The sequence below is a fragment of the Scyliorhinus canicula genome, chromosome 26 (genome assembly GCF_902713615.1).
Source record: "Scyliorhinus canicula chromosome 26, sScyCan1.1, whole genome shotgun sequence".
NCBI lineage: Eukaryota > Metazoa > Chordata > Chondrichthyes > Carcharhiniformes > Scyliorhinidae > Scyliorhinus > Scyliorhinus canicula.
The window spans coordinates 4,251,772-4,276,314 of NC_052171.1; the positions used below are offsets into that span (position 1 = coordinate 4,251,772).

At 43.7% G+C, this 24,543-nt stretch overlaps 1 protein-coding gene and 1 long non-coding RNA gene across 2 annotated transcripts in view; one reads left to right on the forward strand and one right to left on the reverse strand.

The window, feature by feature from the left end:
- The window catches only part of LOC119957495, a 195,886-nt gene that overhangs the window by 136,354 nt on the left and 34,989 nt on the right, over positions 1-24,543 (reverse strand). The window lies entirely within an intron of this gene.
- The window catches only part of LOC119957493 (serine protease HTRA1-like), a 28,829-nt gene continuing 11,921 nt past the window's right edge, over positions 7,636-24,543 (forward strand). The window contains exons 1-5 of the mRNA XM_038785596.1: positions 7,636-8,307; positions 16,354-16,453; positions 18,628-18,832; positions 19,180-19,374; positions 21,182-21,214. Coding sequence (XP_038641524.1) covers positions 7,893-8,307; positions 16,354-16,453; positions 18,628-18,832; positions 19,180-19,374; positions 21,182-21,214 — 948 coding nt within the window. The 5' untranslated portion in view covers positions 7,636-7,892. The remainder of the gene's footprint in view (positions 8,308-16,353; positions 16,454-18,627; positions 18,833-19,179; positions 19,375-21,181; positions 21,215-24,543) is intronic.

Here is a 24,543-nt window from a genome sequence, read left to right on the forward strand (position 1 = left end):
TGAGTGTAACACTTACAGCCACAGTACAGCAGTGGTGGAGGAGGTGGATAATGAATCTGGGGGAAAGCATGCTGATTAAGTGGTGGATGGTGGCAAGCTTCTTCTGCTTTGTTCCACTGCATTCATCCATCCAGGAGGGCTGAATATTCCAAGAACCCAGTCAACTCTAATATGTTTGCGGATGACACAAAGGTTGGTGGAATTGCGGATAGCAATGAGGACTGTCAGAGGATACAGCAGGATTTAGATTGTTTGGAGACTTGGGCGGGGAAATAGCAGATGGAGTTTAATCCGGACAAATGTGAGGTAATGCATTTTGGAAGGTCTAATGCAGGTCGGGAATATACAGTGAATGGTAGAACCCACAAAAGTATTGACAGTCAGACAGATCTTAGTGTACAGGTCCACAGGTCACTGAAAGGGGCAACACAGGTGGAGAAGATAGTCAAGAAGGCAAACGGCATGCTTGCCTTCATTGGCCGGGGCATTGAGTATAAAAATTGTCAAGTCATGTTGCAGCTGTATAGAACCTTAGTTGGGCTACACTTGGAGTATAGTGTTCAATTCTGGTTGCCACGCTAAGGCTTTAGAGGGGGTGCAGAAGAGATTTGCCAGGATGTTGCCTGGTATGGAGGGCATTAGCTATGAGGAGCGGTTGAATAAACTCGGTTTGTTCTCAGGAACAAAGGAGGTTGAGGGCCGACTTGATAGATGTCTACAAAATTATGAGGGGCACAGACAGAGTGGATAGTCAGATACTTTTTCCTAGGGTAAAGGGGTCAATTACTAGGGGGCATAGGTTTAAGTTGCGATGGGCAAGGTTTAGAGGAGATGTACGAGGTAAGTTTTTTACACAGAGGGTAGTGGGTGCCTGGAACTCGCTGCCGGAGGAGGTAGTGGAAGCAGGGACGATAGTGACGTTTAAGGGGCATCTTGACAAATACATAAATAGGTTGGGATACGGACCCCGGAAGTGTAGAAGATTTTAGTTTAGACAGGCAGCATGGTCGGCGCAGGCATAGAGGGCTGAAGGGCCTGTTCCTGTGCTGCACTTTTCTTTGTTCTTTGTTCCATTTCTGTGAGTTGGAGAAGTAATATGCAAAATAATTTCCAGTGAGGGCATATTATATTTATGCAGGCACAGTGGCACCGGAAGTGTTGAAGATTTTAGTTTAGACAGGCAGCATGGTCGGCGCAGGCTTGGAGGGCTGAAGGGCCTGTTCCTGTGCTGTACTTTTCTTTGTTCCACAGTGCCAGGGATCCGGGTTCGATTCCCGGCTTGGGTCACTGTCTGTGCGGAGTCTGTATGATCTTCCCGTGTCTGCGTGAGTTTCCTCCGGGTGCTCCGGTTTCCTTCCACAGTTCAAAGACGTGCGAGTTAGGTGGATTGGCCACGCTAAATTGCCCCGTAGTGTCCAAAGGTTGAATGACGTTGCTTGGTTTCAGAGATAGGTGGGCTTAAGTAGGGTGCTCTTTAAAGGCCAGGTATAGACTCGATGGGCCGAATGGCCTCCGACTGCACTGTAAATTCTATGATTCTATGAGAACATGCATAGTAGAGTGCATCAGGATTCAAATTGAGCAAAATTATGGACTAAAGCAATGTATTCAGTTGACCCTGTTGCTTACCATTCTATTCATGCACTTCTGTGTCTTATTACAGTGACTTGATGGAGTAGAGAATGCCATTCAACCATAGCCTTCTGGAAGGAGTCAACACCTTCTGAGGGGAGGAGAGGACAACAACAAAAAAGGCCAAGAAAAATAATTATATGGCAGCAAGAATATTGCAATGCTAGCCCAAAGTGCCATTGCTCATTCAGATTTACTGTGATATGAACTATAATTATTATTTTTTTTAAATCACCTACTTTATATCATAGCAGCTGTGACAGCAACCATTTTCAAGAGGAAGACAGCTCATCCATTTCACAGAAATCCCTCCATTACGAATGGAGAACTACTGTTTGAAACAACCACATGTGAACAGTTGTCTTGGCCACCTGCAATATCCCAGAGGATCATCCACCAACCGCACTGATGGATTCTAGCCTGGAATACAAGACAAATAGTAACATGGCCAGCCTTTGTCAACTCCATGAAATTGCAAACCCACCAATGAACCGACAATAACAGAAGCAACAGGAGCTGGAGTAGACAATAAGGCCTCTTGAACATGTTTCAAAATGCAACACCGTCACGGCTAATTTATTGCCTCAGTTGTATTTTCCTGTCCACTTCCCATATCCCTTGATTCCCTTCAGGCTAAAAATCTGTCTTCTCTCTGCCTTAAATATATTCAACGATGGAGGTTTCACAAGACCCTGGGGAAGGGAATTCGAATGATTCACAACCCTTTGAGATAATAAATTTATTTTTGTCTCAGCCCGAAATGGTTGGTTCCTTATCCTGAGACTACAGCTTTGAGTTTGAGATTTTCCGACAGGGAAACAACTTCTCAGTGTCTACTTTGTCAAGCCTTTTCAGAATCTTGTTTGTTTCGATATAATCATTCTAAACTCCAGAGGGTACAAATCTTTCACCACAGAATAATCTTCTCAGCCCAGAAACCAATCTGGTGAACTTCCACAAGATACGTATGCCCTTTTAGAGAAATGGAGACCAAAACTGCGCACATTATTGCAGGTGTGGTCTCACCAAATCCCTGTACAATTGTAGGAAACCTTCTTTATTCTTGTAGTCCTTTCACCTTGTTGCAACATGCAATTTGCCTTTGTATTGCTTGCTGTACCTTGCCACTAACTTTCTGTGTTTCTTGTGCAAATATAACTAAGCCTCTCTGAACATAAATATTTAAAAGTCTCTTTTTTTTAAAAAATGACTTTTACCTTCTTACATCCGAGGTGATATCCTCACATTTCCACACACTGTATTCCATCCCTCATCTTTGTTATCCAGTCACATGACATGTTCATACCATGGGTGCGATTTTGAGCCAAGAAAAAGGTAATTCTTTCTGGCGTGATTGGGTTTTGTAATTTCGAAGCACCACCCCCCCCACCCACGGTGGAGTTGAGTGAATTGCACCACAGGGGCCCTGGAACCTAATTTTAATACAGCATTTCATTAGTGAGCACACTCTCCGGACTTTTCCCACTCACGGAATAATCAACAGGCACCTGCATGATGTTACTCTGTTCGGGAGAAAGGTCGGGAGAGAGTGTTCGCTAATAACATGCAAGTGCATGAGGTTCCTGGACTCCCACAGCATTACTCCACTAGAGAGTCAGAGAGGGTGAAAAGTCCAGAATCCAATCACGCCAGAGAGAATCGCGTTTTTCGATTGTCTCCGGATTTCAAGCTCACACCGAGGTTCTCACGAGCGTAGAATTTGAGCTCAAAATTTCCACCATAGTACAGGCGGGTCTTGCTGGGGTTGTGGCCACATCACCACTGAGGGAGTACCCATCCTTAGTGAGAGCTGGAAAAAGTGGATGGGAGGAGGTGAATACTGATGTCAGTACTGGGGATGACTGTAAGGTTCCTAAATGGTGTCCAATGAGAGGCCAGGCTATAAGGCAGAGTGGGGTTCTCAGGAATGGTTTGCATCCCTGCCTCATGAGGAATGAAGACCATCTCACTTGGAAAAGCACAACCGACTATGAGTAGTGCCCCACACACAGGCAGAACTCTGAGGATCAAGGGGTAAGCTCTATTGAATAACAATTCCACTTGTCCTGGACGTTGGTCTCTCAGGAATAAGTGCATAGGGCTGTGACATGGGAGAATGAGGGTGTCCTCTAGATGTGTACCTACGCTAATTGTAGGCTTCACTCTAATTATCTGTACTTGTTTGTCACAAGAAGCATTCATTAGCCTGACAAGCAATTTCATGCTTCAGTGAAAAGTCAATTGTGCCAATTAAATATGCACAGCTAAAGTTTACTGCCACTGACTGGAGTTCCAAGCATCCTCGTAAACCTGCTTCTGGGCCTGGCCAAATTTGCCATAAACAGGTCCAGGCAGCGGGCGACTGAGGGTCATCTGAGCCCACTATATGCTCCTCTATCATGGCCACATTTACGGCCAGATGTTCCTGGAGAGGGTTCATGCGGTATCCGCGGGTACCATCTCGGCCTTCTGTGCCCGCTGGGCTATGCAAGGACTGGGGTGCTTGATTGACCCTTTTAATCACATTTTAGTTTGAAATTTTAAGTTTAATTTGTGATTAATTTTTGTTTAAGACAGTATTCCTTTAAGGGGCTGCCCCTTTTATTTTGTCCCTCAGTTTATTTCATTTGTTTATTTGGTTCAACCAAAATGTTTGGAGTTCCAAGCATTGAACCTCACTGTTCATACAAGAGTTTACATAACACAGGATGTGAATCCCAATGCAAGACTGTATGGTGAAGGCTATTATCACTCACCCTGTTACAGGTCATGAAAGTCGCTTATAATCGCGAGTAGGCTTCAATGAAGTGACTGTGAAAAGCCCCTAGTCACCACATTCCGACACCTGTTTGGGGAGGCTGATACGGGAATTGAACCGTGCTGCTGGCCTGCCTTGGACTGCTTTAAAAGTCAGCGATTTAGCCCAGTGTGCTAAACCAGCCCCATGACAGGGCCTTCTTTGAGGTGCCCCGTGAGGCTCCAGACATGGGAGCCACCAATCCACTCAATAGTCCTGTCACCTAATGCGAGGTTGGCAGTGGAGGGGGGGGGGGGGGGAAGAGAAGTTGAATAGTCAGGAGAAATGTGCTGGGGAGAGGTTTAAATGGAGCTCCCCAGTGATTACATTTTTTTTCTGGGGCGAGCGAATTAGTGGGAGGCCGCCAAGAGTTTGCGCAAGTGATTCACAAAGGGGGAATAAAATTCTTTCAGAGGCTCATAATTCCATTGATTTTCACTCTATTTCTCATCGTGACTGGCACGTTGCCATTTTTTGGTAAGCATCTGTCCTCTATCTCTTTGTAGCCTCTTTGTGTCTCCTCACAGCCAATATAGCACCAAGCTTTGCATTAGCAAACTTTGATGCATTATTCTTGGTCACTGTGTAATTAAGTCAATAGCTGAGTCCCAAGCACTAACCCTTGTGACACTCCACCAGTTAATCTGAAAATGCCCCATTAAGTGTACTCTTTGCTTTTTATCCATTAGCTAGTCTCTGTCCATGCTAATATATTACCCCGAGCACCCTGAGCCTTTATCTGGAGTATTAACCTTTTGTTGCCACCTTATGCCTTTTGGAAATCAAAGTAAACATCTAGCAGTTCCCCTTTATCTATCCTTCTAGCTACATCTTCAAACAATTTAATCAATGTGTGAACACGATTTCCCTTCAATAAAACCACGTTGACTTTGTTTGATTATACTTTGACTTTCTTGCTGCTTTGTTAAGATTTCCTCAATAATAGATTGCAGCATTTTGCCACCAACCGATATCAGGCCCATGATTTCCTGTTTTCTTTCTCTCCTTTCCAGTGGTGAAGAATTATATTTGCTAACTTCCAATCAGCTGGGACTGTTCCAGAATCGAGGGAATTTTGGAAAATAATAACCAGTGCATCTACTATCTCTGCAAGTATCTCTTTCAGAACCCGAGGGTGTAGGCCATCACCTCCTGCCGATTCATCAGATTTTAGGCCCTTTCAGCAATCGCTTTTCTCTACTGATATTACTTACCTTCATTCTTAAATCGCGCCCCGGCTATTCTCTATTTCTAGTATGTAACATGTGTCTTCCGCTGTGAAGATAAATGAAAATATTTGTTCCACATAACTGGTATTTCCTCATGCGAACTTCTCCTTCTTCGAAATGACTAATATTTATTTCAGCTGCTCTCCTTTCGACATGCTTGCAAAAGATTTTACAATCTGTTTTTATATTCCAGGTTCGTTTACTTTGTATTCTATGCTTTTTCTTTTCATCAACTTTTTAGCTGTCTTTTGTTGGTTAATGACTCCTGAAGCTTATTTGCTGTTCTCTGCAACACACCATCCCGACTTAGAAGTATCACCTTCAGTGTTGTTGGGTCAAAATCCTGGATCTTCTTCCCGAACCCCAGCCCTGTGGATTGCAGTGATTCAAGAAGGCAGCTCACCATGACCTTCTAAAGGACAATTAGGTTTGGGCAACAAATACAGGCATTGTCAATGATACGTACATTGAGCTGGTTGACAGCTTCAACTTCCTCAGTGCATACATCACCATAAATCTGTCCTGGTCCACCCACGTCGACTCTACGACCAAGAAAGCACAACAGCGCCTATACTTCCTCAGGAAATTAACGAAATTCGGCATGCCCACACTGACTCTTACCAACTTTTACAGATGCCATATCATAGTAAGCATCCTATCTGGTTGCATCACAGCCTGGCATGGCAACTGCTCGGCCAAGACCGCAAAAAAACTTCAAATTCGTGAACACAGCCCAGTCCATCACACAAACCGGTCTCCCATCCATTGACTCTATCTACACTTCCCACTGCCTTGGGAAAGTGGGCAGCATAATCAAAGACCCCTCCCACCTGGTTTACTCACTCTTCCAACTTCCTCCATCAGGCAGAAGATACAGAAGTCTGAGAACATGCACAAAGAGATTCAAAACCAGCTTCTTCCCCGCTGTTACCAGACTCCTAAACGACCCTCTTATGGACTGAACTGATTATCACTACACTCCTGTATGCTTTACCCGATGCCGGTGTCTATGTATTTACATTGTGTGCTTTGTGTTGCCCGATTACGTATTTTCTTTTTGTGTACTAAATGATCTGTTTGAGCTGCATGCAGAAAAATACTTTTCACGTGACAATAAACAAATCCAATACATGAATGAATAAATCTTTGGAAAAACATTTCGAACGTTTGGTGTTCATCTAATACTGTCCTTAACTTCCCTAGGGTCAGTGTTAACATAGCGTGTTTCTTGACCTACAAGGTTCCAGTGTTTCACAAGCAACTCCTGTTGTCTGGTAGAAAAAGAGATCCCACAAGCAGCAAATGAAATAAATGGGCAGAAAGTCTGGATCGACTGACAATGGCTGGGGCAAAACAAAAATGATCAGGGAATCATAAGAATTTTCTGCCTCCACACAGTGCCTGTTGTCCATCCTTTTTGCATCTTGAACACTTCAGGCGAAAAATGCCATCTCTGGCAATACATCACGCTCTTCGCTGTCAGCCTGAGCTGTGGTCTTCTGTCCTGGGGCTGAAGCTTTTTGGTTCAGAGTTGAGAGGGCTGACAACTGAACGGAGCTGACATTCTACACGGTGCTTTCTTTACGACATCTTATTTTTGGAAGGAAGATTGAGAACATGGCATGTATTTTCGAACAGAAAAGCTAATCCAAGATCTATTGTCCTCCTCCCAACTGTTTGAGGAGATAAGCCTCGCATGAAAAATATGCAAGCTTCTTTTCTGATGCCGGTTGTAAAATAATCGTGCAGGCTGCTCGGCCCCATAAAAGGACGTTCGCATAAATAGTCTAAAGGGTTAATTTGAAAACGGCTCTTGTTCAGAACTGATCTCAAGTGGGCTGCTTGCAAGGGTTAAATCTTTTTGCAAAGAATGCACTTAATGGGAAACATCCAATGGGCTTGGTGGAGGGGATTTTGGCACAGATTTCATTGGCTTTGGTCCTTGCCCTACTTTCCCACAGCAACAGACAACAAACTACATCCATAAGCCAGGAGAAACTTGAGAAGTGGCATTGCTGAGCTGTTCCATCCGGAGAAATAAAGCATTCAGCTCAGCACTCATTCCAGTCCTGGAAAGGGGGTGGGGAACTGCTTTTCATTTCTCCTGCAAGTTCTGTGCAGTGCACCGACCCGCTGGGAGAGAAGTAACAACACTGTTGCATTCGCCCCCAGTTCCTGTGGGGTTTGAAACATTATTGCAGGCGGAAAGCAAGCTTTCCTCGTCTTCTTGGACCATGTTAAACGCTGGGCTGCTATTAAGCTTGTGCCTCGTCGCAGTGAACGGCAGGGTGGTGAGGCACGTTTGCCCCGAGGTCTGCGATACTTCCAGATGCCCCCCGACGCCGGTGAATTGCTCTGAGGGCCAGGTGAAGGACACTTGTGGTTGCTGCACTTTATGCGCCGCGGCTGAGGGTGAAAGCTGCGGGGGCCGGGATGACATGCATGGTGTGTGTGCAGATGGCTTCCAGTGCATCTACTCCGCTGGCAAACGCAAGAAGGGCATCTGCGGCTGCATGCACAGCGATCAAGTGTGTGGGAGTGATGGGCAAACTTACAAGAACATCTGCAACCTGAAGGCTTTGAGCCGCAGGCATCAGTCCTCAAACGCGCTTCCTGTAATCCTGATCCAGAAGGGAGCGTGTGATGCAGGTATGTAGGAATACGATACACCACTGCGACACAAATGGACAGCGAGTTCATGAGGGAGCAACTGCACAAGAGATCACATACAATATGAGGCTTCCAGTCCGTTTACAACCCAGCTTCCTCAGCTTGGGGTTTGGACAGTGCCTCATCAACCCAGTCCTGTACACTGCCGCTTCATTTATACATTCATATATATATATTAAACTGTTCGGAGAGTAAGCTTCTTCATTCTAACAACTTCTATTTATTCGCGCAAATCTGCTAATGCAGTCTTCAAACCATCACTTTCCCAAGTAGTGGCTCCATTCAAACCCAGAAGGATCACATTTACATTTTCCAATTAATTTCATAATAAAAGCCTTTTTTCATCATCATTTAACAACTCACTGACATAATTGTCGGAGTACCAGTCCTATCAGTGCCAAACAAAAAACAGCAGTCAGTTATTTGCAATTATACATTTATGTGGATAATTGTCACGTTAGCATGGTGGTTAGCACAATTGCTTCACAGCTCCAAGGGTCCCAGGTTCGATTCCCTGTCTGTGCGGAGTCTGTTCTGCGTGGGTTTCCTCCGGGTGCTCCGTTTTCCTCCCACAGTCCAAAGATGTGCAGATTAGGTTGATTGGCCATGATAAATTGCCCTGAGTGTCCAAAATTGCCCTTAGTGTTGGGTGCGGTTACTGGGTTATGGGATTGTGCTTGGGTAGGGTGCCCTTTCAAAGAGAAGGTGCAGACTTGATGGGCCAGATGGCTTCCTTCTGCACTGTGAATTCTATGATCTTCTGTAAATGCCAAAAGTTTTCTGCTGAGAACGATGTTGAGAAAGGAAAGTAAGTTTTAAAAAGACAGTTTTTTCAGGGAGATGATGGGAAACAAATTATAAAATCAGATTTATTGACAGGACAGGACTATACACATGCTAGTATATTCTGTTCCGTAGAAATGGGAGCAAGTTTTTGATGGATATACGTCCAGTATAACCTCCGTTAGACTCCCAAGTATTGAACAAAATAGAACCATAATATTATTCCAAAAGTAGCTGATTATTAACTACTTAAAGTAATGTTGTCTGGAGCTGGTGGGTGTTGCAGTTCTCAATGAGGAGCACAAAAAAAGGCATGAACACTAATAGGAGTAGCTCTGGACATAGATGGTTTTGAAGGGATTTCATCATTGGAAGAATGTGCCAATTGTATTTGCCACAATGGGAAATAAAATGTTGTGAAGGTGGAATTTTCATAGGCCAGACCTCTACTGATAATTTATTTTAAGGTAAAGTTGTACGCAGCAGGAGAACACAGCATGGAATAAGTGACATGATTGGCCTTTAGCAAAGCCACCCATGTCAATAATTCTCCTTTACCCACACTTGCTGATAATTTTGATCCATTCGCCTGCAGTAATTATGACAAGTACATATTTTCAATTTAACCAAACATGGACAAATGAGATTACATGAACAGGTGAGGTGAGAGCGACTGCCCTTCACGCCAAGGCAATATTTGACAAGAGTGTGGTATCAAGGATTCCCAGCAAAATTAAAATCATTGGGAATCAAGGAGACAACTCTTCCCTGGTTGGATTCATATCTCGCACAAACAAAAATGGCTGTGGTGCTTGGAAGTCCAGTTACAAACATAGAAAAATAGAAAGAGGAGGAGGCCATTCGGCCCTATGAGCCTGCTCCGCCATTCAGTATGATCATGGCTGATCATCAAGTTCAATACCCTGGTCGCATCTTCCCCCCATATCTCTTGATCCTTTTAGCCCCAAGAGCTATTTCTAATTCCATCTTTAAATTACACAACATTTTGCCCTCAACTACTTCCACAGATTCACCACTCTCTGAGTGAAGAAATTTCTCCTCACCTGTCCTAAAAAACTTATCCTCAAATTATGACCCCTAGCTCTGGGGGGGGGACCCCCCCCCCCCCCCCCCCCCCCCCCCACCCCCCCAACACCACCATCGTGAACATTCTTTCTGAATCGACCCGGTCTCATCCTGTTAGAATTTTAAAAGTTTCTATGAGATCCCCTCTCATTTTTCTAAACGCCAATGAGTATATTCCAAACCAACTTAGTCTGTCCTCACATGACAGTCTCTCCATCCCAGGAATCAGCCTGGTAAACCTTCACAGCACTCCCTCCATTGCAAGAACATCCTTCCTTGAATAAGGAAACCAAAACTGAAACAATATTCCAGCGAATTCAAGGGCATCGTTACAGGAAACCCCCAAGGTCGTGTCCTAGGGCCAACCATTTTCAGCTGCTTCATCAATGACCTTCCTGCTGCCATAAGCTCAAAAATGGGAATTTTGTTGATGATTGCACAATGTTTAAAACCATTTATGACTCCTCAGGTACTGAAGCAGTCCACGCCTGAAAGTTCCCCTCCAAGTCACACACCATCTGAACTTGGAACGATATCACTGTTCCTTCGCTGGCACTGTTGAGTGTTTTCACATGAACTGCGGTAGTTCAAGAAGACTGCACACCTCCTCAAAGGGTAATTCGGATCAGCAATAAATTCTGGCCTGGCCAGTGATGCCCACATCTCACGATGGTGGGGAGTCCAGAGTTCGGGGTTGGGGGGGGGGGGGGGGGGGGTCATAGTTTGCAGATAAGCCTTTTACGACTGAGGTGAAGAGAAATGTCTTCACCCACAGAGTGGTGAATCTGTGAAATTCACTCCCACACAAAATGTCCAAAAAGCTGAATTTTTGGAATAATCTGAGTTTTTACACAAACGTGAATGGAAGAGCAACAAAATCAGCAGTATCATTGTTTCAAAGTTGCACTTTTCATAAATGCTTTTTATGTAACATAAGATAACTTAAAAGCTCAAATTGGAGGGTGAATACTAATCTAGTTACAGCAATATGTTACAACATGACTTCGTCAAACTAAGTTTGAGTTTATTCTTTCTAAGCAGTTGCTTTCCTTAGAGATGAGAGGTTGCAGAGATTTCATAAAGGTGTTCAAAATCATAAGGCGACTAGACAAAGTAGATGAGGAGAAACTGGTTCCATTAGGGTCGAGAGCCAAAGAAGACAGAGCTAAATTGATTGGTCAAAGGTGACTTGAGGAAAAGCTTCTTTGCACAGTTAGGATTTGTGGAATGCACTGTTTGGAAAGGTACTAGAAATGGTTTCAATTGGGATTTTCAAAGGGATGTGGATATGCATCAGAAAGCAGAACATTTGCGAGGCTATGGGAAAAAGTGGGCGAGTGAGATTTCCTAAATTTGCTCTTGCAAAAAGGTGGCAGTGGCTCATTTTGCTGAATGTTCTCCTTCAGTGCTGTGACCATTCTATGACCCTCTGATTCTTCCCAGCAATGTTGCCACCTCAAATAACTGATTTCCAAGGCCAGCACGTCTGGCTTATATCAGCTGTGAAAGTCCTCTTGCAGCCTTTTTATGTTGACAATGTAATGTGATTCCCAGTTATATTTTTGAACCTTTTGTCAGCAGTTTTTGAAACCTGGCGTTTCTACTGAAGATGAGCAGAGCCATTGATCGCTGAGTCAACAAGACCACATGGCACAGCCAATATTGACCTTTTTAGGCTGGGTGCAAGTAGCAGCAAAAGTATACTGGAACCAATGTTTAAATTTTCGTCTTCCTCATGGGCCAGCAGTGCTTAGTTCCATGTGTCTATAAAGTCACAAGAAATAAAGTAAGACTGATTATCCATGTATCCTTTTGGCACCAGCACCACTTGTTGGTGAGGCTGTGAGTCAATGGGGAGCAGGTGTGCTTCTGAGTCAGAGGATCTGGAATTCCAATCCCACTCCAGAAACTGGAAGACAGGCTGGTATGCCAGTGCAGTACTGAGGAAGTGCTTCACTGGTGGGGGGTGCTGACTTTTTGAAGAGACTTTTAAACTCTCTCTCAGGAGGACCCATCACACTATTTTGAAGAAACAAATAGGGGTGCTAACCAATATTTTTTTTTGTCAGCACGGTAGCATTGTGGATAGCACAATCGCTTCACAGCTCCAGGGTCCCAGGTTCGATTCCCGGCTGGGTCACTCTGTGCAGAGTCTGCACATCCTCCCCGTGTATGCGTGGGTTTCCTCCGGGTACTCAGGTTTCCTCCCACAGTCTAAAGATGTGCAGGTTAGGTGGATTGGCGATGCTAAAATTGACCTTAGTGTCCAAAATTGCCCTTAGTGTTGGGTGGGGTTACTGGGTTATGGGGATAGGGTGGAGGTGTTGACCTTAGGTAGGATGCTCTTTCCAAGAGCCGGTGCAGACTCGATGGGCTGAATGGCCTCCTTCTGCACTGTAAATTCTATGTAAACAGCATGAAAACAGATCTTGATTACATTGCTGTTTCTGGAATCTGGCTGTGAAACAAAAAAAATGTACATTTATGGAGTGCCCTTCAGGATGTCCCAAAGTACTTTACAGCCAGAGAAATCGTTTTGAAGTGTGGTTACTGTCGTGCAGTAGGAGACGTGCTATTTGCACACAGCAAACTCTCACAAACAGCTAGGTGACACTGGCCAGTTAATTTCTTTGTTTAATGATTGTGACTGAGGGATTAATATTCGCCAGGACAAGGATGGAAGATCCCTGGCAGGGGATTGTTTACATTCAACTGAGAGGGCAGACAGGTTCACTGTTTTCAATCTCTCAGCACCTCCTGCCCCTTTACTGCACTGAGTGCCAGTCTTGACTTATTTTGTTCAAAGAAGCCTCTTGACTGGGATTAAAATTCACAATCATCAACAGCAACAGTGCAATCACTCAGCGTGCCTGACACAGCTATGATCTGTTTGACTGTACATTTCCTACAATTCAGAAATATTTAATTGGTTATAAACTATCTTCTGTGGTTGTGAATGGTGCATGTCTGTATCTTATTTGAGGAGAACAGTAACAGAAACAGATTTTACTCTGGCTATGACAGCTGACTGAGAATTGCTGAGTATTTTTCCAATCCCATGAAGATTGGGAAAATGCTTGACAACTCAGTCAGCCAAGTAAGTGATCGTGTGTCAGTAGATGCAGATATTTCCATAATAACGATAATTTTAATAATCTTCATTATTGTCACAAGTAGACTTACATTAACACTACAATGAAGTTACTGTGAAAAGCCCCAAGTCGCCACACTCTGCCGCCTGTTCGAGTACACAGAGGGAGAATTCAAAATTCACCTAACAAGCACATCTTTTGGGACTTGTGAGATATTGTTTGTCCACGTTTGCGTGTTCAAATGGTCAAAACTGGTCACTTACCACTTAAAGCTCTGCTTAGATCCTGTCCCAATGAAGGTAGAAACTGTAGGGTTATGGCCTTGCCCCGTTCTGCTATCTGCTATCTCCTAACTGTGGCATTCAAAACAGGCTACTGCTAAGTGGAAAAGTGTATTGGCTACTTCATAGTGGGCAACAGAGTGTGAGGAGATCAATGAGCCTTCATTAGGAGCTGTCAAAATAGAATTTGCAGTGGAATTACACAATTTTCTAGTGTAATAAGTTGCATTTTCCTCAGCAAATGGCATGACCTTGCTGTAAGAATGGCATCATCATGGCACAGCTCTGACTGAATCTTTGAGCAGTGCGAAAATTTCGGTCAGCAACCGAGCACCGTGCAACAGCTGCTGCGATGGAGGAAGCTGAAACTCTTGCACAGAATGTGTTTGTTTGTTTCGGAAACTACATTCTGTCAGTTTGTCCTGCAGTTGAGAATAGGCCTGGAAGCTTGAGACCCTCAGGCTGTGTTTCATTTGTGTGCGCACACTCTATATTTATGAAGATAAAATCTTGGCCGCTGGCAGAAATTCCACCTTCTTTTAACTTTTCAGCCTGCTGTCACAGCATTTTTTCTGAATGTATAAACTTGCCCTGTGAATGATGATGTTTTCCATCTCAGGCTTTGAAGTCACACATTCTGTTTTGGCAGTTATTTAAGATTTTTGACATTTTACTTGATGAAGTTAAATGAATCTCTTGCCGACTGCCTTAATATTTCTAGTATCACGGGAGGGTGACAAAACCCTGAAGCACAGATGGGAAGTTGATTTAAAAGCTTCTGCAAAAGCTGAAAAAAGTATTTTCTAGCTTCACTTGGGAGACTGTGGAAACAGACCCGACTTCCTAGAGCTTCCTAGACTAACCTAGAGACTTCCTAGGTTAACTGAGCAAAAAAAAAAACTCAGCCAGCCACTTTCTTCCAAGTTCATTACCACCATGAGGCCATTTGAGCACATTTTTAAGTAAAATTTCTGTTCCTGTTTTGATTTTCAGCACTTCATGTTGTACTTCAGCAGCTTAAGAATCAAACAGGTCAGAGTACATCTAAGAGTTTTATATTTAGGTTTTAGCTGAACAGATTATTTTTCATCTGAGTCTGAAATCAAAAGGAATATTATTCTTGGATTCAAAATCGAATACCAAGACATAACTGTGCAGTGCTGGTATACATTAATGGGACTTGAGATTAAATGTACTGGAACAACAATGACTTTGGCTTCAATTCATTGTTAATTGTCATTTGATTAACCCTTTGAGAACTTATTTTTGCACAGTGCAACAAAACATAGCAAGAATCATAAAGTTTACAGTGTAGAAGGAGGCCATTCGGCCCATCAAGTCTGCACAGGCCCTTGGAAAGAGCATCTTACCCAAGCCCATGCCTCCACTCTGTCCCCATAACCCAGTAACCCGACCTAACCTTTAGGACACACTAAGGGGCAATTTATCATCGCCAATCCACATAACCTGCACTCTTTGACTGTGGGAGGAAACCGGAGCACCCGAAAGAAACCCACGCAGACACAGGGAGAAAGTGCAAACTCTACACAGACAGTCACCTGAGGCCGTAATTGAACCCAGGACCCTGGAGCTGTGAGGCAGCAGTGCCACTGTGCCACCCTATTAGAACCTACACTCCAGAGAAATGTGCCATGATAGGTGACTCCTGTAAGTATAGAGCAGTTGTGTAATGATGTAGTTCACACAACTTCCTCAATGATGCACTGTCACCATCTCTGTCGTCTTCTGTTATGAAGCATGCATAACCTTACTTGATCACCAGTGCTGCACAGCCAAGTTAATATTTGAGGTGAACTGCAGAAGCAACAATATGACACAGCTGATGCGATTGTTTCATTGTTTAGAAAAAAATGGACCCAAACATGAGATTGCACACCCAAAGCTCTCGGATCAGTCCAAACTTTACTGTGCAGCATGGTTAGGATTTCAGATCATGTCATGATTACGTTTGGCAAGACTCCAAATCTGAGTCTCAGACATAAAAACAAATAGTAACTTTTCCTTTACTGTACTGTAGATTTTTAAAAAGGAATCTAAGACCTTCGTGATTGGAGCAGGGCATACATTACTTTTCATCCATCAGCCATTCCCATTTTGTGAATGCCAACAGTGAAGCAAGATTTCTTCATTTTTGAAATGCAGCTCAATTCCCGAGCAATTCGACAACTTTCAGTTGTCTCAGCTTGCACACGAGTGAAATTCTTTTTTCCATAAATCCTTTGTAATTTAAGTTTCTTCCTCCTCTCATTTCCATTTGTTCTCCTGGCCTACTTCATTTAATTCCTCTCATTGATTATTCTCTTGTGCTCAAGATGTTTCAAAGACTTTTGCCACTGCTAGGAAATGTGCAAAAGATGCTACAAGTTGATTTATTTCCTCGCCCCATTTTGCCCGTTATTGATGCCTCCCCTTCATAGCTCATGAAAAACTGTGACTTCAAGGTTTATGAGGAAATCTGAGTTGAGGCTCATGTTCTCTGATCCAATGCTCATGCTCCAAATTAGATACCAATATGAGAAAAGAAAAGAAATAGAATATTCTTCAAGTTTAAGAAGAAAATGTGAAGACTTCAGCCTTTGAAGGAAACAAGTAGAGACTTTTTTAAATGGTGGGGGTTCTAATGCAGTGCCCAATAAGCTCACAAGGGTTTTGACACCCTCCATTCAAAGGTGAAATACAATCCTCTTTGTCCCCGTCAAGTTAGTGACAGACTACCTATGTTATTAATCGTTTACTAAATGAAAACAAATTGCTTAGTTTAGGTCACCAGCACCCGGACAGTATGAGATTCAAGTTTAACTTCATCGCAGACGTGGTGGAGAAAATTGCTCCTGCTGTGGTTCATCTTGAACTTTTAAGGAGGTGAGAGAAAATTACTTAAAATTACAGTAAAATATATGCATGTACTTGGCAATTGGATATTCTCACTGTTCAATATAATAAGGTGGTCATTTCATGGTCTTTTCTAGTGACGTGAAAGAGAATGCATAGGCTTACACAAGGAAGAGGTCAGAAAGTACTTTGTTGTGGCAAGAAAAAAAAGCTGTCACTTTCTGAATTATAACTTCTGAAGAAATTTTATGCTCCTTTCTCCAAATAGCCTTCAATTAAATGCATTTTATCTCAACATTCATGGGAGCTTTGGAATCATAATGCAAAGTTTCAAGATATTCGTCAACATTTGTGAGAAATTGTGTCCTTCTCAAATGTCATAAAATCTCTCATACATCTTCAACCTCTCCACATTCTAAGCTAAAGTGGCAGATGTGGGCAGGACCTAAAGTAACACGAGTAGATTGCTGCATTGTAAAATTTCATCAGCACAATTTTGATCGATCTTTTCTATAATCTACCATTCAAGAAGCATAGCTACTAAGGTGCCCCCTTTCAGTATCTGTAAAAGATCCCCTGGTCAGAATGTCACTCTGGCCGAGTAACTGAAAGTCTGTGACTTAGCCATGTTTATCAAATCACTGCCCAGAAAGCAATATTTTCTGCAGTGGATCTGTATTTCCTGAATTGTCCTCTGGACCTAAATGTTAAATGGGCTGAACTCAAATAGTGCCAGTTCAGAACGTCATGACATCTTTGAAGGTGATAGCTCATGACAATAATTATGCATAGAGTCATGAGGGATTATGGCACAGTTAAAGGGGAGCTCCCATTTAAGAGGAATTTCCACCAGGTACCATCTAGAGCTGGATGGAGTTGCTCTAAACTGGTCACGTACACGACATGGGAGACCGCACAAAATCCTTTATCAGGAGTCACACATTTAAATACATCTGAGAACACCAAAAAGAGGGAATGTTGGTTGGGGGCTATGTGATGAAACCTCTCCATGTAAGCCCAACCAGAGTCAAGCATAATTATTCAATGTTTATAGGGCAGTGCTCGATCAGTTACTAGTTCACCTTTCTTTCCTTCTATGGTCCACAACGACAGTCTTTGAATAAGCACAAGATATTTGATAATGGAAAGAAGTACTCATATGCAGTGCAAGTCATCAACCTAACTGTACAGAGATTTGCTTTTTTGGTTTCCATATCTTTAGAGACACAGAATGACACACATCTGCTGCATCTGTTCTTGAATCCTTTAAAAATTGTCTATCTGCATAAATGGTTCTAGTTTTGTACTTCAAAGTTACTTCTTTCAACTGAGACTTCTCGGCAGCACGGTAGCATAGTGGTTAGCACAGTTGCTTCACAGCTCCAGGGCCCCAGGTTCGATTCCCGGCTGGGTCAATGTCTGTGCGGAGTCTGCACGTCCCCCCCGTGTCTGCGTGGGGTTCCTCCGAGTGCTCCAGTTTCCTCTCACAGTTCAAAGATGTGCGGGTTAGGTAGATTGGCCATGCTAAATTGCCCTTAGTGTCCAAAAAATGTTAAGTGGGGGTGACTGGGTTACGGGGATAGGGTAGATACGTGGGCTTCAGTAGGGTGTTCTTTGTAAGGGCCAATGCAGACTCGATAGGCCGAATGGCCTCCTTCTGAACTGTAAATTCTATGATTCTATGACTGTTCTCAAATCCTTTCAGAAATATTGTTATGACAGCCTATCATTGTATCATAGTTAATGGATCCTCGGACTGTATTTATTACATTCAGCATTGAAGTTATAATGCTCAGACATTTGGAATGGAGAATAAGCTGAGCTTTCTCCTGTCATACCCCACTGCCACCTTGTTTTTTCTAGGGAAGCCTGTTGCTCCAAATTACAAAGAATTTCAATTGTTAACTTTCAACTCTCCAAGATGTACAGGATGACCCAAAGTGCAGAAACACACTTTGCCCATTCACACTGCACCGACTTTCTGTAGAGCTAACCCTTTAGTCTCATTTCTTTTTCCCATACTCGTTTAAATTATCCTTTTTCATGGAACCATCACCATGGAAATAAATAATGATCTACTCACGAGAGTAAGTTTTGATGAAGGAATATTAAGTAACCAAGCTGAATACAGAACCCTGCTGTACTGGAAAACTGCACCATTCTTTGCTGACTGTGTCCTGTTACTACTACTTGTTGCTTTGCAGGATGCCTTTCACTAATCGTGAAATCCCTGTGGCAAGTGGCTCAGGGTTCATTGTATCGGAAGATGGTCTGATTGTCACCAATGCTCATGTTCTCAGCAATAAGCAGAAAATAAAAGTGGAGCTGAAGAACGGAGAAATTTATGAAGCAAAGGTCAAAGATGTTGACCAGAAGTCAGATATAGCATTAATTGAAATACACCCAAAAGTAAGTTTACGGAGGTAGAATATTTTCCCTGATTAATGTTAAGGCAATTCTTACATTTATGCATTAGATTTCTTGCTGTGAAGTACTTTGTTTTACAAATCCCATTTTATCTACAAAGTCCAATTGGCCAATTTGGCTCTCAATTAGTCACAGATTCCTTCTTTGCAAATACAGAACAAGTCTGAGCCAACTGGGAGGCAGTTTACACAAAGGGTGGAAACTCCAATCCCAAATTGATCATTTTAGCTCTTTTATTTCAAACCATGCATTTCTTTCAAACTATTTCACACCCTGTGTTTTTTAAAGCTTAAAAAATGAGCATTAATCTTCTTTTTCTCTGTGAACAGAAACCTCTACCTGTGCTTTTGCTAGCACGCTCTTCAGATCTCAGACCAGGAGAATTTGTGGTGGCAATTGGCAGTCCATTTTCACTGCAAAATACAGTGACGACAGGGATTGTCAGCACCACTGAGAGAGGAGGCAAAGAGCTCGGCCTGAAAGATTCTGATATGGACTACATTCAGACAGATGCCATAATCAATGTAAGGCCCAAGAGCAGAATATGTGAAAAAATATAAAACTATTTTCCAAAGTAATAATTACTCTAAATTCAATGCGCACTTTGTCCAATAGACACATACCTGGGAAATGGATGACTCAGAGCAACAAAGACTTTAAAAAAAATAATGGGCTAGATTCTCCGATTTTGGGGCTGTGTCCGGAGGATCCGTGGCGTTTTACATGGAAAAAATCGGCGAGGCCCTGGCACTGATCCTCCAACTGGTGAGGGGCTAGCTACCAAGCCACGTAAAACACAAGCCCCTTCCGATATAAACGCCTGGACTGCCGGATCCTTGGTGGCGCGTGTGCACGGCGATGACCTGCAGCAGTCGTGCCGTACAACAGAGCCAGCTGTGCGCGGACCCGATCTGTCAGATAGTGCCTCCCTTGCCACCCCCCACTAGTCCCCCCCGCCATCGCCGAAGCACCCATGGCATTCCCCCCACCCCAGCCAGCAGCCCGACTGTTGGCGGCACTCGACACAGTCCGTAGCCGCCAGGCCGTGTTCCCGACCGCTGAGACCATGTGTCAACCGCGCGGTCGGGAACTCGGCCCATCAGGGATGGGCCTTCAGGTAACGTCCTGAAACTGTCCCGACTTGCTCTTCGATGACGCTGTTTTGGAGGAGGCGGGCATTTGAAAACAGGCGCTGCCCCCGATTTCATCATAGAAAGGGATTCTCCGCCCGATCGCCGATTACGAAATCGGCATCGGGGAACGGAGAATCCCGGCCAATATTCCTCATGATTGAGTTCCCAGAAAACAAAGAAGTCTGCAGTGGGTTAGCACTGCGGCCTCATGACGCTGAGGACCCAGGTTCGATCCCGGCTCTGGGTCACCGTCCATGTGGAGTTTGCACATTCTCCCCGTGTTTGCGTGGATTTCGCCCCCACAACCCAAAAGATGTGCTGGCTAGGTGGATTGGCCACGCTAAATTGCCCACTTAATTCGAAAAAAAAAAATTGGGTATTCTAAATTTATTTTAAAAAAACAAAGAAGTTTGACAGTATTGGTAGAGCAAACTATTGCTAAGCAAGACCAAGTAAGCAAAGTGTGATTCTGGAGCATGCCAAGATCCATACAGTTTAAGAATGGGAGAAACATGTCTCAGTGCATAATGCATAATCTTGCTTGGCCAAGATTGACTGATGATCCAGACTTTCTTTCTCCTCAGTTCATTGTCCTTTGACGTGCAGGATGGGTTAAGAATGTAAAATCACGGCTGAAGAATCCACACTCTGTGGTTTCCCCATCCTACTGTCCCAAAACATTAAAAATAAATAAAAATGAAATGGGCTCTTCATGAGAACTCAGCCAAAGTAATCCAAGATGGGCATATTGCAAAAGCATTCTGATAAACTCAGTTTGCTTGGGTTGTTCAATTTATCCTGGATTGCAAGAGAAAAGGAAGCCACAATAGAAAAGTAATTTGAGAGAACAGAAAATTAAAAACTGCCAAACTGGTTTGCCTTGAAAAATTGCAAATTATAACATGGTGGCTCACGCAGGCAGTAGCATTAGTTATTTTCATGGGCTACACATTCGCCATTTTCAATCAATGGGTGTTATTAGTTCGCTGAATCTTGTCATTTATTGCAAAATTACAGACTTTTGAAATAAAATCCAACATACAGCAGACGCGACTACTTTTACAATATTCAACATTGCAATTTTCAAAACTAAAGTTTTGAATTTTAAAATATCCTGAGTCAAAGATTGTGAATTGATTTAGTAGAGAAAATATATTGTAAACTCATCTCCTGTGACCATGTTCTGTTTTTATTACAGTATGGAAACTCAGGAGGACCACTTGTCAATCTGGTGAGCTGCAGTTTAACATATATTTTTTAACTAATAGAGTATTTAGAAAACTTTTTTTTGTTTGTAAGTTTTTAACTCTTGAAGATCTCAAATTATTCTGGTGACTGACGGCTTTGAGATTAATGCTAATCAAGAATACAATGAAAATGGAGATCATGTCCCACGATGACACTTACATGTTTAGAATTTTGGACAAACTCTCCGCAAGAACTGTCATTTAACTTCTGGTGAAACTTAGTACCAATATACAAAACGGTGAGATGGACATTATAAAGCTTTGAATGAATTTTCTTATCTTAATGGAACTAAAGAAGCCTTTTATTGGACATGGAAAAAAATAGAAAGCACTGGAAGCTTTATGTCCATCCGAACTTATTTATCTTGGAAATGAGTGGAGCTTAGCTTGTATTTTCTGCTTGGATCTGGTGTGTGTGGCATCGACTTTCCCATTCATTCTCTTGGAGTCAGGCATGTTGAAGTAGACCAGCTGCTGGACTGTGGTGCCAAATGAATTCGCTCAAGCAAAGGCAGGGTTGATGAGAGTAAATAGGTGAAAAGCCACATTCTGAATGAAATCATTCAGATTTACAGCTGTCCGCAGCACTTCTATATCATTCAGCCGATCAAGTCTGCACTGCCCTTGTAAAGAACACCTGACATAAGCCCACACTCCACCCTATCCCCATAACCCCACTTAACCTTTTTTTTGACACTAAGGGGCAATTTAGCATGGCCAATACAACTAACCTGCACATCTTTGGACTGTGGGAGGAAAACAGATCACCCGGAGGAAACCCAAACAGACATGGGGAGAATGTGCAGACTCCACACAGACAGTGACCCAAGCCGGTAATCGAACCTGGGGCCCTGGAGCTGTGAAACAATAGTGCTAAGTGCTGTGCTCCTATGTCACCTGCGGGAGAATAGACATGTGGTCCATGGGAGGGATGGGTCAGTCAGTAAGTCAATAACAACTCAGATTTGACAGGTCCTTTGGCTGGGGCCCGGTGGTCCCTCACCTCTGCGGCATCTGCCAATCTCTGCGACGTCAGCCAACCTCTGTGTTGGTGACCGCTCTGTCCTCGGCCACCGCAGTCACCTCCAGGGCCCGCTCCTCGAAGGAGGTGAGGATTCTTATGTCCGGCAACCCACTGCCAGTCTGGGCCCTCTCCCGGCGATTCCTGAGGGGACATGTAGAGGGCATCATTAGCCACACGCGTGGTTCACAGTGGTTTGGGTGGAGGGGGGCTAAAGGAAGGGTTGGGGGGGTTGAAGGGAGAGAGGGGGTGGAGGGAGGGTTGGGAGTCTCATACAGTGTTGAGGGGTGGATGGTCACATTCGGGGGGGGGGGGGGGGGGGGGGGGGGGTGGAATGGTGTCTACTCATTCGTGCTGCCAGGTGTAGATCATTGACCTTTTTCCGGCACTGGAGGCCAGTCCTCCTGGTCACACTGCTGGCGCTCACAGCCACCACCATCCCGTCCCAGGCAGCACTGCCTGCCCTATGACTGACCCTCTGGGACCCTCGGGGGGAGGGAGGGTGGGGGGGAGGAACAGGACATCCCTCCTGGCCTCCACTGAGTCTAGGAGCCTAACATTGAATAGCGTGGCCTGCCTCGCTGGGCAGGGTGCCAGGAAGCCCGCGGCAGTTCCCGTTTGCTACCACACTGAGAAATCTTTCTGGAGAATTGTGCCCTGTGTCATGGGGAACTCGCCAGCAGCAGAAAACTCCCAGCAAAACCCGCCACAAATGACACTTAGAGACTTTTCCATTCGATCGCGCCCTAACATACCATCAACCTTCCTAATTGCTTTCTGCACCTGCATGTTAAATTTCTCCTCCACTCAGTCCTGGATGGTCAATCCCTTATTCTGAAACGGTTAAACCCTGAGTTCTAGATTCTCTGCCCAGGGGACAACATCCTCCCATCACCTATCCTTGGAAATGTAGCATAACTTTTCTAGTCAGCTCAACCATTATAAACCTGTAATTCTTTGTTAAATATTAAAATATTCTCTTCAGTTTCCCCCCAAACACCCGTCCACTAAACTGATGGAAGTATTAATCTCCCCATACAAGGAAGGATTCAGGTTGAGTCTGCGTTCTCGTTGGTGTTAAAGAAGCTGATCCAGGGCAGCACAGATGATGCCACATGTGGTCTTTCATCAGCAGTAATTCTGCTGATACCTTTCTCAATTGTGTCAAACTTTCCTCAGGGGCAGCATTTCTTTATTTTAAATTTGGGCCATGTTTTATGGAAGTGAAAATGGATGGTGTGTGGCAGAGGTGCTTACAACACCAAAAGTAATTGACTGTCCGACCTGCATGTGGCTTTCCTGTTGGAATTTTGCCAGTTATGACATTAAGCTCTGATGGACTGATCATCGCGCTGATGTTGGGTGAGGGCAGCACTGGGTTTGAGTTGCAATGCTTCCCATAGTTGGGCTGACTCTTGGTGTCATTCACATGCCATTAATTCACATGAATTAATGGCACATACGGAATTGGATCATTAAATAATTTGCCCCCATTCAGAAGAGGAGATCTGATGAAATGACACTTCAGTTTAAAAGAAATGGGGAAAGCTTTACTGAAATACAAATTTTCCCACGGGAGAAGAATCAATTAGGCTGCTGTTCCTCACTTCCTGCTCTCCAGTTAAAGGCATCACTTTTGGAATGACAGTTTCGGAATGATGCATGGAAAAATGTTTTAAACTGGTCAAGTGTCACATCAATGGCTCAAGTCCAACCAGGCCAACTGTCAATATATGACTATTTCTTGGAAGTGCAATGAGTTTCTAAAAATTAAGTTGTTAAATAACGCATCGTCTTAATGATAGAAACTGCTGTTATCCACTTGAGAGTGAAAACAGATGCTCAGTGAATGATAAAATTATTTTGCATTTGCCAAGAACTCAAAGTATCAACTGAAAATTTATGAGGTTGTGATAGGAGAGTCCCAAATCAGATATTTTTGTTACTCAACCGTTGCTGCTGACTGATTCCCGTAATTAATTTTAATTAATAAACGTTATTGTCACAAGTAGGCTTACATTAACATTGCAATGAAGTTACTGTGAAAAGCCCCGAATTGTCAGATTCCGCGCCTTTTCGGGTACACGGAGGGAGAATTCAGAATGTCCAAATTACCTAATAGCACATCTTTGGGGACTTGTGGGAGGAAACCAGAGCACCCGGAGGAAACCCATGCAGACACACGGGGATAACGTGCAGAATCTGCACAGACAGAATCGAAGCTGGGACCCTGGCGCTATGAAGCCATCGTGCTAACCATTGTGAGGTTTAAGCGCATAATCGTCTGGCGCA